This window comes from Camelus bactrianus, chromosome 6 (genome assembly GCF_048773025.1).
Source record: "Camelus bactrianus isolate YW-2024 breed Bactrian camel chromosome 6, ASM4877302v1, whole genome shotgun sequence".
NCBI classification, from domain to species: domain Eukaryota; kingdom Metazoa; phylum Chordata; class Mammalia; order Artiodactyla; family Camelidae; genus Camelus; species Camelus bactrianus.
Genome location: NC_133544.1, coordinates 23,705,812 through 23,720,691, shown reverse-complemented (window position 1 = coordinate 23,720,691; position 14,880 = coordinate 23,705,812). Strand labels below are relative to the sequence as shown.

At 51.7% G+C, this 14,880-nt stretch overlaps 1 protein-coding gene across 5 annotated transcripts in view; it reads left to right on the top strand.

The window, feature by feature from the left end:
- IFT43 (intraflagellar transport 43) overlaps positions 1-14,355 on the top strand; it is a 91,290-nt gene extending 76,935 nt beyond the window's left edge. For 4 of the 5 annotated variants that reach the window (XR_012507443.1, XR_006727997.2, XR_006727995.2 and 1 more), the window contains exons 7-11: positions 138-213; positions 707-769; positions 877-1,115; positions 1,211-2,586; positions 3,682-14,355. Coding sequence is in view for 1 of the 5 variants with exons in the window: in XM_010963194.3 (XP_010961496.1) it covers positions 138-213; positions 707-769; positions 877-996 (259 nt within the window). In the remaining 4 variants the exon portion in view is untranslated. Of the gene's footprint in view, positions 1-137; positions 214-706; positions 770-876; positions 1,144-1,210; positions 2,587-3,681 lie in introns of those variants that run through there. The other variant, XM_010963194.3, reaches the window with a different exon arrangement.
- The last annotated feature ends 525 nt before the right edge of the window (positions 14,356-14,880 follow it).

Genomic DNA, 14,880 nt, shown 5'->3' with positions numbered 1-14,880 from the left:
CCAGGGTTTCCATTTTATTAAGACATTTTCTTCCCATTTTAGTCCTTCCCAGCTGCCTAGGAGGCTCTGGGGACAGTGGCCCAGCAGGACTCCTGGTCCTGCCTGTGGTCTTTTCTCACATCCTCTCTTCCCTGCAGCATCCAGGTAAACCGGGTGATGACCTACCGTGACCTGGACAATGACCTCATGAAGTATGCAGCCTTCCAGACCTTGGTGAGTGGGATGGCTTCCACGTAGATGGACGGGCTCCAGGCCACATCCGTAGGGATTTCTCAGTTTCGCCAGCCATATGGCCTCTCCTCTGTGGGTCTCTGAGGCTGCCTGGCAACAGTCCCTTTGCTGGAGGCATCAGCCTCAGGTTCCAGTGTTCCCAGGGCCAGTCTCCCCGCTGCTCCCCTGGCTGCCCACGTGGCATAGTAGATATGCTGGCCCTGGAGCCATCCTGCTGTCATGCCTGCCCTCCTGGTCTCGACCCTCCCCCGAAGTGTGCCCTTCCTATAGGATGGCATGGCGGTCCCTCAGTTCTCAGCAGCCACATGGTCCACCCCATTTTCCTCTTTCATAAGGCATTCCTGCAGGTCTGGGTTTGGGGCGTTCTACCACACTCAGCCTGGTGGTCCTCACTTTGCTAGAGGTCATTGTCCCAAGGCCCCCCCGAGGTGCACAGCCTGCCTTTTTTGTTTTTTATTTTTTCCCACGTTCGTAGGATGGAGAGATCGACCTGAAGCTCCTCACCAAAGTCCTTGCGCCAGAGCACGAGGTTCGAGAGGTACGTAGCCTGAGTTGCTCCTGCCCCGCGGCTGAGTCATTCCCGTGAGCAGCTGGCTCCCTGGGCTGACCTCAGCGGGAGGCTGGCAGTGACACCTCTCTTGGCAGGATGATGTCGGCTGGGACTGGGACCGTCTGTACACTGAGGTGTCCTCAGAGCTCCTCACCGAGTGGGACCCACTGCAGGTGGACAAGGAGGACCCTGTGGGACAGCACGTGCACACCTGAGCCCCCTGGGTTGGCAGACACTCTCTGCACGCAGTCACCTCTGCTCTGGACTTAAAAACACCATAAACCTAAAACTAAAGAAGTTTGCAAGCAGCTTACAAATTTTTATGCACTATTTGGTAATAAAAATACTTTATTTTCAGTAGACCACACTGGCTCATTAGATTGTAAAAGATGGCTTTCTTCCGTTGCCCCCTCTTCCATTTCTTTCCAGCACCCTCATGGAAGGATTGGTCAGGACTGGAGGAGGGCAGCTTGCAAGCCATCTGCTGGGAACTCTCCCCATGGCTGAAGCAGGAGGGAAAGCTTGATTCTGGGGGAGAAGCAGTGGCGCTCCTGGAGGTCGCTCAGCTCACAGAGGCCACAGCAGCTCCCCGGAGCACCTACCTCTGAGCACCCGGACGCGGGGAGATGGAGGTGGCAGGCACTGCCTGCTGGGGTCCTGGGGAGGGCCTGGCTGGACGCCTTTCTCACTGTGCACGTTCAGTTATGTTGGTGAAGTTGCACTGTCTCCTCTGTGCTTTCAGGTCGCATAACTGAAGAGACAGCAAGCGGTGGGTGTGACAGGGTGACCCATTCCTCATGTTTGGTGGCTCTTCTGACAGCGCCTCCCCTTCCCCTTCTCCCTGTGGCCACACCTGGGGTCCCAGAGCAGGCAGTTTCCTTCTGCCTCGCATTCTCATCAGCAGGGGCCAGCATGGCAGCCCAGAAGTTTCCACAGAAATACTCTCTCCAGGAGCCTGGGACTCCCCCCGAACTTTCAGAGGCATCGCTGTTTGTCTCCGTTGCTCCACAAGCGTCACCACTGCCCCTTTCCCAAATGCACCAAGAACTGGAGCAGAGCCCAACCCTTTTTCTAAACAAAGGCATCTTTTGTTTTTGTTTTTCTCTCTTTCTCCCCAAGACATCTCATCAGAGGGCAGGATGTCTCCCTGCCCGCCTCTCCTAGAGGCCACTTTGGACCAGGCCCACACAGGCCGGCAGCAGCCAACCAGGCCCCATCCCGGCCATGGGGAGTGCTGAGCGCTGCTCTTATCCTGCCTGGAAAGCTCTTCATTAAAATTCAGAAAAACAAAGAGGCTCAACACTTCAAAAACCCACTGGGGGGTTATTTTTGTGTGACTACGGTGCCCTTTCCCCACGAGCCACTGAGCCCCAGAGCAGGCAAAGAGAGCGCTTGTTTGTTAATTATAAACTTGGGGATTTAGTGGCTTTGGGGTCCCATTTCCTCCTTGTCCAGAGTCATACTTTCAGCCCAGACAGCCCCTCTTTGGAATAATTCCCATGGTCTTGGAGAAGTTTCCACCCAGGCTGGTTTTCTTAAGCCTGCATCTGCATCATTCTGAAACTGCAAGGAGATAGGGTATATTTCTAGCACCTTAACCGCTGCCAAATTCAACTGCTTCAGGACTGAGAACCTCGGAGGTCTTCAGCCAGCTGGAGCAAGGGACTGGGGTTGACTCCGTTACCCCCTGTACTTCTGAGATACCTTCTTTATGTTCCAGCTAGCATTGTTGCCCACCCAAGACTTCAGAGGGCCTCCCAGGAAGATGACCCAAGAGGGCTGACAGAATGGACCAGCGTAGACAGGTACCGCAGTGTGGTTTTCTGCAGACTTGTGGGGGAGGCATGGAGTGGACTTCCTGCATGTGGCAGATTCACTGGTTCCTTAACTGATTTCTTCTCGACTGGCTCATGTCACCTCTGAGTGGAATTGAGAGGGGCTCTGACACAGCCTGCCGTGGTGTCTCTGGCATGGGGTGGTAGCCACCAAGCTGCTGTTTGGAGGCTGGGCCCTGTGGTTCAGAAGTTCACTCCTTCATGAGATCCTGGTTGCCACTTAGTATGTACCCAGTGCTGTTCCAGGCACTGCCGAGAGGGAACTAGACAAGCAAAACTCCCTCCCCTCGAAGCACGTCCATTCCAGTGGGGAGATGGACCAATAAGTAAAACAGGGAGGCAGATGGCAGCCAGTGCTACAGAGAAAAATAGAGCAGGAGCGTGGAAGGGAGTGGTGGGGTCAGGGGTCTCAGTGTTAAATGCGGGTGGTTAGGGGAGGCCTCACTGAGAAGGTGGCATTTGAGCAAAGACCGTAAGAAGGTGAAGGAAAGAGTGACACTGGCCCAGGGAAGAGCGTGCCGTGGAGAGAGAACGGTATTTGCAAGAGCCAGGGAGGAGGCACAGGCCTGGCTTCTTTGAGTAGCAGCAGGAGGCCGGTGTGCGTGGTCAGAGCGGAGGAGACGCTCTGCTGGCTGTGCTCAGGCCCGGGCTTACCCCACAAAGGCCTCTGCGTGTGTGGGGTCCGCTCCCTCCAGGCTCACGAGCACGCTCAGGCTGTGGGCTCACCAGGCAGCCTTTGGAAAACCTTCTGCAAATGGCTGCACGGCCCCTTCGCGCCTCAGCCTGGAAAGAGAGAGGTTAATGCCACGCTGAGGGAGAGCAGGACCGTGAGCTCTTCTGCATCGGGCCAGAGGTCAGGAGGCTGCTGCCACCCCCTCCCCGGGCCAGATTGCGCGGGGTACAGGGCAGACAGGCACGTCCTGGGGCCCCCGTGTGGATCAACACTCCCTGGAAACTTGTAGCTCTGAGGAGAAGCTCAAACAAGGAATTCACCTGGGCGGGCCTGTGGCGGAACCCAAGGTCATCTCTACCCCTGATGGTTGGCTTGTTTCTGCTCATCCCCAGGACACCCTAGACAGGCTTTTAGGACTACACGCTCCAGACAGAAACTGACGCTAGCGCAAGCCCAGAGCTGCCGGACCACAGCGTGCTGCTCACGGAAATCCAGCCCTTTCTTCCTTAGTGATGTGGGCGGCTCCTGGGAGCACTGGTGCTGGAGGCTGGAAAGAAAGGCAGAATTTGCTACAGCAAGAAAAGGAAGCTTAGCATCCTGCTCTGCCTTCCCCAGCATGGCTATGCTTTTCTCCCGGGGCAGAGTCAGTGGGGAGCGGAGTAACTAGAAAGAGGAGGGGGTAGTGGCAAAACACGGGTGCCAGAATCAGACAGACCTGGGGTCCAGCTCGAGCTCTGCCACTTCGTCCTGGTGGCTCCTCAAGCGAGCTACCTTCCCCTTCTGATCCTGTTTGCTCACTTGTAAAATGGGGATGATATTAGTACTATCCTCATAGGATTGTGATGCCCAGTGAAAGCTGAGAGTTGTTAGCTTGGGGAACTGGTTGGGATGGAGAAGTGAACACAGGGAAAGTCACATTGGATGTTTTATTGTAACAACAAACACCTGACGCTCGTGAGGGGCCTCCACCTCCATTCCCCCTCGTGCATCACCTCTCTGCTGTAGGTAGAGAGTGGTTTGGCACCAGAGTTTTTTGTTTGGTTTTTATAACACCTTTATTGAGGTATAATTTGCATGCTTTCAAATTTACCCCCTGAAAGTATATGATCCAATGTTTTTAGTAAATTTATGGAGTTATACAATGATCACCATAATTCTGTTTTTAGAACATTTTCACTATCCTGTAAGGTTCCCTTGTGTCCACTGACAGTTAACCCCCACTCCCACTCCCAGCCCCAGGCAACCCCTGATGTGCTTGCTGACTCTCAATTGGTCGTTTCTGGAAATTTCATATAAATGGACTCATAGACCTTGTGGTGTTTTAAGTCTGGCTGCTTTCACGTGGCCTGTTTTCAAGATCTATCCATGTTGTAGCGTGGATGCTACGTGCCAGTGGTTCGTTCTTTGGATTGCTGAATGTTACTCTATTGTATGTGTACTTGCCACGTTTTGTTTAATCATTCCTCAGCTGATGGGCATGTGAGTTGTTTCCAGTCAGGGTTACTGTGAAAAATGCCTCTCTGGACTTCTGTGTCCATGTCTTTGTGTGTTTTCATTTCTCTCAGGTAGATTTTGAGGCATGAAATTGCTGGATCAGACGGTATATTTATGTTTAGCTTTTAAGAAACTGCCGAACTGTTTTCCAGTGCATCAGGGTTTTTTTTCAGTGCTGTAAGGTATCAGGATTAATTCAGTAAAAATTAAGGTTTTTTTTTCTTCTCTCCTTTCCATACGTTTTTCAAAGGTCACTGTTAAGTTTATAGGAGGCACATTCTCCTGATTCCTCCCTCCCTGCCTGCTCCTTGTCACCGAGCTTATCTCTGTTCAGAACACAGAGATCATCTGTCTGCCCTCCCCACCAGCCTGTAGGCGTCTTCAGGATAAGACCAGGTGTTGTTCAAGTTTCTATCAAGGCCCTTGCATATTCTGGGAGTTCAAAGTCAAATAAGATGTGGTCCTGACCCCGAGGAGCTCACAAGCTAGTAGAAAAATAGACAAGATTCCTCTAAGTTCTCAGCACGTTGATTTTGAAAAACATACAGGCTTTCCTGATGAGGGGAGGAGCCCGAATGACCCACCACCAGGTGCAGATGAAGGGAGGGAGCAGGAGCTTCATTTGTTCACGAAGAAATACAAAGGTGGGTTGGTTTGCTTAGAGCAGGGGTCAGCCTACTGCAGCCTGGGGACCAAATCCAGCCTGCCACCTGCTCTCCTGAAGCTTTACTGGAACACAGCCGTGCCCCTTAATTTACATATTGTCTACGGCAGCTTTGAGGCTACAATAGCAGATCTTAGTTGTGACAAAGACCGCGTGGCCTGCAAAGCCTGAATTATCTCCTCTCTGGCCCTTTACAGAAGAATTTTGCCAATCTCTCCTTAGACAAAAGAATGGAGGTGAGAAATCACAACACCCACAGGCCCCCAAAGTTCAGCTGCTTTTTGCTATCCAGAAATGCAATGGCAGCAGGAATGATTTGAGTCAGATGTAAGGAAAGACTGGAAGGGAAGGAAGATTCTGGCTCCTAAAAGAGAAAGACAAATTTCCCTTAAGGGAAGGAAACAAACAAACAAACACTCATCAGTTCCAGCAAAGTTGGGACATATCTACCCAGAAACACAAAGCTGGAAAGTGACTGGGCTTCTTCTTGGCCATTGGTCTTATTTGAGATGTGGGGGAAGGTGGGGTCTCTAGAAATCAAATACCTTTGGCAGTGGGCTCAAATAATGATGAGAGAGCCCAGTGGAGGGGGGGTTAGGAGCAGGGGGGTGGCGGAAAGCCTGATTTTTCCTTGGGCGAGGTAGAAATGCAAAAGGAAAGGTATCGGGAGCAGCCGGAGGAAGATGCTGCCCCTCTTGTGGCTGAGGCAGAGGAATTAATTCCCGGCATATGTTCCCAGCATCTGTCATGGTGACCTGGACGGGAGGGGTCAGCGAGAGAGGGGACCATGCCAGGGCTGAGCGTTAGCCCAGAACTCCCAGGCCGCAGAGGCTCCTGGCTCCCGCAGAACCGTGGCCGGCCAGCTCTCCCAGCAGCACCTGCTGCAGCTGCGGCACACAGCGCTGCTTTGAGCGGGAGGGCACGCGCTCCACAAGAAAGCATCTGCTGCTGAAGGGCCAGGCAGACCCCGGATAGTCCTGCAAAACTCTGTCTCTTCCAGATCTTGGGCTGTAGTAGGTTCAGCCCACCAGCCCCATGTCCTGCCAGCAGACTGGAGGTGACGCATAGGACTGCGCTGGGAGGGGCGGGGCAAAGGCAGGGGAGCCACAGCTCTGGATGGGAAGGACACCGAGGGATGGGGCGCCCTCCTAAGTTCCAGTCCCAGAACCCCTCTGGAGACTATGTGGGCTGCTCAGTGCTAAAGTGTCCCCAGAGATCCACCCAGAGGAAGCGAGGCAGGAGGGCATGGAGACTAAGAATGCAGACGATGCCAGGTTCCACGTCACAGCTGCATGACCTCGGGCAGGTTCCCATACTTCTTTGTGCCTTGATTTTTCTCGTCTATAGAATGAGCTGGAAATTAATTTCCGTCTCAAAGGGCTATGATGATGGTTAAACCAAGTTACTAAGTGTCAAGTGTCTGGCACAAAGCAAGCCCTCATTGAAGATTAGCTCTTATTGCACTGAGTGGACAGGCAATGATCTGGTGTTCCCCCCCGCCCCGTCCCCAAACCATGACAAGTCATGGGTATTAGACATCTACCCTAAGGTCATGAGCTGGAGGCCCACAGACTGACTTTGACCTACAGGACATTTGGCCGACACATGATTTTTTAATTGGTTAACTATCAGCTTTTTAAATGGACAGGTTTCCCATTAAACCCAGAGCTTTAGCTCCTCTTAGGAAATTGGGAGATCTGTCCACTCTGGGGCCACAGTCCCTAGAGAAGTGATGAACGTAAGTGGAGAAGCCCAGCTCCTTTGAGTAGGGGCAGGTCAGCACACCCTGCCCTGCCCTCACATCTCTGCCTGGACACTGCGGGCACTGACTTTGAGACCCCTACCCGCTCCTCCTTTTGCTGGTGATGATCCAGTTCCCCAAGAGCATGCACCCAAGGTCATGGGTACTGGAGCTCGAGTCCTGACTTACAGGCCAGTGTCCTTTGTTAGTAACCAGGCCCCCGGCCTGATGAATAACCTCTGGATACTATTTGGGCTGCTTTGTGCTAAAGTGTCCCCCAAACCACGTAAGTTCTGGAGAAAATCCAGTTTCCCTACCCTGGGTATCCTCCTCTGATTAGGAAGCCAAACTGTGACCAGCATGGGTCTGACAAGAGTTTGAGCAGAGTCCCGGGACAACTCCAGGGCCAATAACTGGCCCCTTGGCCATCTGCCCTCTACTGAACTGTTTCAAATCTGCCCTGGAGCTGATGGCACCTGCTCAGGATGCGGGTCCAGCTTAGCATTCGGGAGAAAATTAGCAGGTTTGTCTTCTTTCTATAACTGCCACCAGTGCCCTGGTCACGCCCCGAGGTGTGATGGAGATGGGGGCAGCTGGGGCTGCGGGGAATGTGTCTGGCTTTCAGGCCTCAGACAGGAGAGCACACACCATCCACTGGCAAGCAGGGTCTCCACACTGAGCTCAGGAGAAGGGACAGCCTGGGGTGCACCACAGCTCGCCCTTCATGAGAGCCTGCACAAAGAGTGATGTTATTCGGCAGCCCCCAGCAGTGGTGCCTGGGGGACCTGCCTGCAGAGACCGTGAGCTTCCCAGGCAGCACCCCACCAGTTACTAACCCTGGCAGTGCTACATGGCTCAGCCATCCAGGGCCAGCACAGGACTCCTCTAAGGCCGTCTCTGCACCAGGGCTCCCGGGGGCTGGCCAGGGCTTTCTCAGAGCTGCACCGCAGTCAGAGACCCTTGCTGTCCAATCCTCCTCCCTCCCCTCTCTCTTCACAGTTATCAGACCTTCATCCCCGCCTGAAGCCTTTTCCTGTTACCTCCTACGTCCTCTCCCCTTCCTCTTTTAGTCCTGGTGTCTGCTTCCCCGAAGATCCAAACAGTAGGCCTGGGGTCGCCCAGCTAGACTCGGTGAGCAGAGATTCCTGGGCAGGACTGAGAGGAGGCAGCTGGTTAAGAGTGTGGGTACAGCTTCTCCCCGCAAATCCATATGCCTCAAAACCTCCAATGGCCTGGCTGGGCCGTGGGCTGGCTTTAGAGTGGGATTCCTGAGATGAGTAGAAGGAGACTGGGCAGAGGTAGATCCCCCTGTCACTTGTGTTAGAGCCAAGCTGGAACGCAATCCAACCGAGGAGGCCTGAAAAGGAGGAAGTGTAATCCCACAAGGGGCACTTGGCAAGAGAATCTGGTGTCCTCTTAGCAGGAGGAGAAAACAGCTCCTCTTTTTGTCTGGGGTCCGGCGCGAAAAGCCTCTGTTGGTGGCTTTATGGGCAGAGAACAGGGGGCATCATGGGTACCAGGCCTGCCAGGAGACAGGGTGTGCCCTTCAGAGGGCTGCGTGTTGCCCACTGGGGTCTGGAGACATCATCGCTGAAGGTGAGAGAAGAGATGATGTTGAGACAACTGGCCGTCTGGGGCCACCTCTGCCACACGGTGGTCCGGGGCAGCAGGCCCTCCGCCAGCGAGGGGAGGTGCTGCGGGCTTTGCGAAGGGCCGGGCTTGTTCTGATGGAAGCCCAGTGGGCAGCGCCTCACTGTACCTAAGGCACAGCGCCCTCCAAGGTGCTTTTGCAGTTTTAGGACAAAGACAGTGGAACCAAAACTGAATGAGAAAGCCGCCTCACAGGGTGTAGTTTGAGGAGATAGTACTTGGTAGGGGAAGCTAAGCAAAGAGAAAAAATTAGTTTAGCTCTTTAACAGAACAGAAAAAACAAAAATAAAGCCAAAACCTGAGTGAGGTAGGGCAGAGCAGGGCGAAGATACTTACTACAAAGGGGCAGGAGGGAACTTTTTGGAGTGTTAGAAATGGTCCATAATTTGATTGTGGAGATGGTTACATGTCTGTTTATAAAACTCATCAAACTCTCCACTTAAGAAAGGATGATTCTATTGTATGTAAATTGTACCTCGATAAACGTGACTTTAAAAAGATTCTCCCCGTCCCTCATCACTATCCCGGGGACCTGAGTTGGCCGAGTCTCTGTCCCACAGCATCCCCTTGGCCATGGTGCCCGGCAACCTGGCCATCCTGAGAACTGGGTCAGGAAGCAGAGAGGCCCTCCAGTGCTGCCACAGCCCCTGCTCTCAGACTAAGGGTCTGCTCGGACTCCAGAGCTGGCTTTTAAATTTTATCTGCAGTTTAATCTTCCAGGATTTTCCAGGAAGGGAAAATCCAGCAAGTTTGACTACCTCAGGGTGGCCAATTTGAAGTAAAACACAGGCATTGGAGAATCATTTTTGGCATCAGAATGGGAGTGCAGGTCTGCTGAGCCCAGAATGAGGAAGGACCCGAGGAACCTTGAAGACCCAGGACTGATTAAAAAAGATGTCCCCAGAGAGAGGAGGCCACGCCATCTTTTGCAATGCAATAAATCTTTCAACCTGGGGGATGAGCAAGGATATAGGAACGTTTGATGCCAGATCTTTTTTTTTTTTAAAAGTCTCTCCTTAAAAGCTTACAAATCCTATTTTTCAAATATTATCTTTACTTATACGTATTCAGTAAATTATATATATATACACATACACATAATCACTAAATTAAAACTATATATTTAAATACAGTGAATATCTCTTTTTACTCTGTCCTGCCTCCACCCAATCCACAGCCCTCCCCAGAGGTGACCATGATGTCCTTCCAGAAGTTTCCATGTACTTACATACACATGGGCATACAAAGAGCCGCAGAGTCTGGTTTTATTTGTGTAGCTGGGACCATTCTGCAAGTATGGCGTACATTTTGCTTTTCCCACCGAACAACACATCTTGCAGAACTTTCCTCTCTGTACATCTCTTCCTCATTCTTTTTAATGGTGGACACTGTTCTGTAGATTCGCTACCCCACTGTTCCACCCACTCATTGGCCCTTCCACGCGATGCAGGTGGATGGCTGCTCCCGGGCTAGGGGGTGCTGAGGAGCGAGAGTGTCAGGCCACAGGGAGAAGACACTGTTGCCTGTGGTGGAGACAGGGGAGGCTTGGCTTGAAAAAGCAGGACCAGTCTGTATGGGAGGATGGGGGTTGGGTGTCATATTTGTTCCCAGAGGGGAAATCAGAGTGGGAATCCCCTGTGGGCCTTTTGATCATTTTTTTAAAAATTGAAGTACAGTTAATTTACAATGTTGTGTCAGTTTCTGGTGTACAGCAAAGTGATTCACTTAAACACATATATGTATTCTTTTGCATTATAGTTTATTATACGATATTGACTGTAGTTGCCTGTGCTATACAGTAGGACCTTGTTGTTTATCTATTTTATGTATAGTAGTTTGTATCTGCTAATCCCAAATGCCTAATTTCTACCCCACCCCCTGCCCCTGCTTTGGTAACCATAAATCTGGTTTCTGTGTCTGCTGTTTTTAACACACTGGTGCGCATTCTGTGGCCAGGCACCGTGCCAGGTGCTGTTCTCTGAGACAACTTTGTACCTGGGTAAGACTGAGAGCTTAAGTCCCTGCAGTGTCCTTTTTAGTGTGTCCTTGTTCACGTTCATGTTCAATGACAGAGATAGCTAACGTTTATGAAGCCCTTACCAGATTTCAAGAAACGTACAGAATGCTTTCTGTGCTTTCCTGCACTCAATCTTCTCGACTCCATGAGGCTGGTCTGCAATCACGCCCATTTTAGAGGTGAGAGAAAGTGAGGCTTAAACCCAGGCCTTCCTCATTTCATCCTCATGAAACACTAGATGAGGTGGGCAGCGTTCATTCCTGTTTTGTGTCTATTCAGTGTTGTCTTGGCTCCTCCTCCTGACTGGGGCCACAGCAAGGCTCTGTGCCCACACTGGGGTCTCCACGTTGAGTGACAGTAGATGTGCCCCAGCAGTGCCAGAGCCTCGAAGCTCTGCCCATTGACTCAGCATGATGGGAGCACTGGATGTAGGGAATCCTACCTTGGCAATGAGGACAGCAGGTTTTCCCTCTGACCTCCTTTCAGTGGGCTGTTTAGGTGTTATCCTAGAATCCAGAGGCAAGATGACAACACTTGCAGGCCAGGGTCTCTCAGAGGTGGCCGCCTGGCACGCACCACCTGCATCAGAGGCATCAATAGAGCTTATCAAACATACAGGCTCCTGAGCCCCTGACCCACTGGATTACAGTCTGGGCAGGGGAGGCCTGAGAATATGCATTTTAAATGAGAACCTTCCCAACCCCCTGACCCTGTTTGAGAACCTTGCAAACTGCTGGCTCACAGGCTGAAGTCTGCACTCACAGAACCGGCATAAAGGGTTTTCTTGACATTTTTTTGCATTAGTGGTCAATATTTTAAAATCCTGAGTATCACAGGAAAAAACAAACAGACCTCTGCTTCTTTGGAAAAATCCAGCAGTACTGGGCCTGCTCTTCCTCACTGCACCACCTGGAGGGTCTAGAACAGGGCTGCCCCCCCCACTACCCCCACCACCACCCGGGCCCTGCCTCTTCCCTCTGGCTTCCTCGGACACTTTGTTTGTGCCCACTGGTCAAAGGAGACAGCAGTGCTTATATCCATCAGCGCCGACGTCAGGTACCAGGGCCTGACGAGCAAGGCCAGTTCTGGTGTGGCTTCCTCTCCGAGTGTAGGTCCACCTTCGCCCAGCACTGCAGAGCTCACGTGGAAGGCCTCGGTTCACCCCTCCCCAGCCCTCTACTCCATCCTTTGGCAGCTGCTGCCAAATGGGTTTTCAGAGTGATCCAGCCATGAAATGTGAAATGTGCCCCCTGCTCTGGGTTGCATACTGTCTCTGGTGTAAGATCAGTGTGTCTCAAAGCACAGTTCACGGACCACCTGCACCAGATCCTCCTGGGAAGGCTTACAGAATGCAGATGCCTGGCCTCCGCACTAGATCGGGGGAATCAGAATCTCTGGGGGCAGGCCTAGGAGCCTGCATTTTCAAGGTGGTGCCGCGCCACCCCACCCCCACCCCCGTGACTTTGGTGTCCCCTGAGGCATTAAGACCTGTAGTCATCCAGAGGGAGGAGAGTGAAGGTTTACCTGGGCCCTGGGTCAGATCAGCCTCAGGGGCTTTGGCCTCCTTGAAGGAAGGGAGTCCTTTCCCCAGCCCTGAGCCTCCACCACAAACCATCCCTGCTCCCCGCCCCCTGGACAGTGGGCCCCCGGGGCTCAGCCCTCTGTCAGATTCCATCTCCTGTCACTTTCAGAACCAGTTCATTATTCCTTTATTATTCCCATTCTCTGCCTTATCATTATTAATAATCATTCTAGACAAGCCAGGGTGCTGACAGCTCCCCTCTTGTCCATTCTTTCTGTCTGTTTTAATCCTGCCTGCTGATCTGGCATTAACCTGATCTTTTCCCTCATTTAATTAAGCCGTGTTGGTCAACCCATTACTGCCCACGTGGAGATGGCAATGATTGGTTCTCCTGATAGGCAGAGGAGTGATGGGCTCTGTGGCCTGGGCATTCCCCCTCCCCAGAGGGGCCTGAGGACAGGAGTGTGAGTCCGGAAGGGCCACATTGGGTCTGGAGGGCTGGGAGTGGGGAGGGTGGTTGATGGCCAGTACTCATTGAGAGGTAATGCTTCTCAAACCTCAGCCTCAGAATCACAGGGAGGGCCTATTAAAATGCAGACCATTGGGTCCCATCAGGGATTCTGATTCGGTAGGCAGTCGTGAATCTGAATTCCTAATAAGCTCCCAGGTGGTGCTGATGCTGCAGGTGTCAGGACCATACTAGGAGGAGCCCTGCATGAGCAGGCTGACCTCAGCTTCAGTGACGGACACTGGCCAGGCCCAAGTATACCTTGATGGGAATGGACTGAAGAGGAAGAGACTTGAGCAGGGGGAAATTATTGCCATTCGCAGATGTGAGGTGGTGAGAGGCTGAGCCAAAGGGAGTTCAGACTGAAAGGGGAAGGATGGGTATGGAGTCAACGTCTGGTCTAGAGAGACAACGGGGTCTCAGTAACAGGAGGGGCGGTGAAAGAGAGAAAGTAAACACCTTCATGTGTTTTTAAGTAACTGGCAGCCTGATGGTGCTTGACAGAAATATGTACAGAGGGGCAGGGTGGGGATATGCTGAGGTCAAGACAAGCTACACAGCTTGCAGGGCCTAGAGAAAAATGAAAATGCAAGGTCCATTCTTCAGAAATTATTCAGAGTTTCAAGATGGAGCCAACAGAGCATCAGCTCCAGCGTGGGACCGTTCTGAAGTGCAGGAATCTGCGTACTACACAAACCTTATGCCACGAAGCCGTCCCTGGCAGAGATTCAGGCAGCGGCTTGATAGCCAGACAGACCATCGCCTTGGCAGCCTGCCGGTCACTCTGCACATCCACTTCTGATGCCACAGAGACTAAATGAAAGGTCCTAGAGCACAGAGTCACAATTTAGAATCGTATGAGAGAAAAGACCTAAGTAGGCAAACACGATGGGTTAAATCCTCAAAGAAGTTGTTAGTAAGACAGAGGGAAGGGTCCCATGACCAGTATTTGTTCGAAGTTACCACCTTCACGAGAACCCAACATCGCCTGCAGATGGACCTTTAGGGAGTTTTTTGTTTTGTTTTGGGTTTTTAAATTTTTTTTTTTTAAGTGGAGGTTCTGGGGATTGAACTCTGGCCCTCGTGCATGCTAAGCATGTGCTCTACCACTGAGCTACACCCTCCCCAGACCTTTAGTTTTTTAAGCTACAATTTATTGTGCATTTACCCTTTGTAGGCATTTCATGATCTTTTAATACATTGCTTTACTTCCTCCTTGCAACTACCCCATAAAGTGTGTATTATTGTCCCTCTTTTACAGATAAGGAAACTGAGGCAGAGAGGCACAGTCATTTGCCCAGTGAGTGAGGGAATCAGCTCCCAAGCCCAGAGAATTGGGGGGCTGAGGCAGGTCGGGGCGCCAGGGGACGGAGCCAGGCATGTGCCTGGGTGTTGCAGGAAAATGTACTGATACCCAAGTTCCCGCCAACGATGGAAGGATTTAGAGCAATTAAAATGTTTTGCCTGGAAGCTGTTTGGAGCCTTTTTTTTTTTTTGAAGTGAGAGTTTTCTGACTTCAAGGTGTGTTAACCGGCTCTCTAAATGGTTTTGTTTTTTAATTGCAGCAAATGACTGTGGCACCATTAGATTTCTGCCTCTCTGTGGTTGTTTCGAGCCCTCGCAGGCCTCCTCCTTCTATTTATTCTGTTTAATTCAGTCAGGTAGCTCCGGGGCAATGGAGATCAATACTCCTCTTTGATAGAAAAGAGTCAGGTTTGAAACCTAGAGATAAAACTGACACATTTTGTATAAATTTAATTAAAAATGCACCTTTAGTGGCTTGTTGCAGGCACAAAGCCGAGTATCTATCTCTCTATCTCCCTCTCTCTCCCCCTCTCTTTCTCTCTCTCTTCCTCTGCCCCCCTCTCTCCCTCGCTCTCTTTCCTTTCTTGTTCCTAACAGGGAGATCTCTAAATCGGCCTCACCACAGCCTCGTTTCATGATTTTGAATTTGAAACTTCTGTGCAGAGAGGCACTAAGAGAAGGGGATGAAAT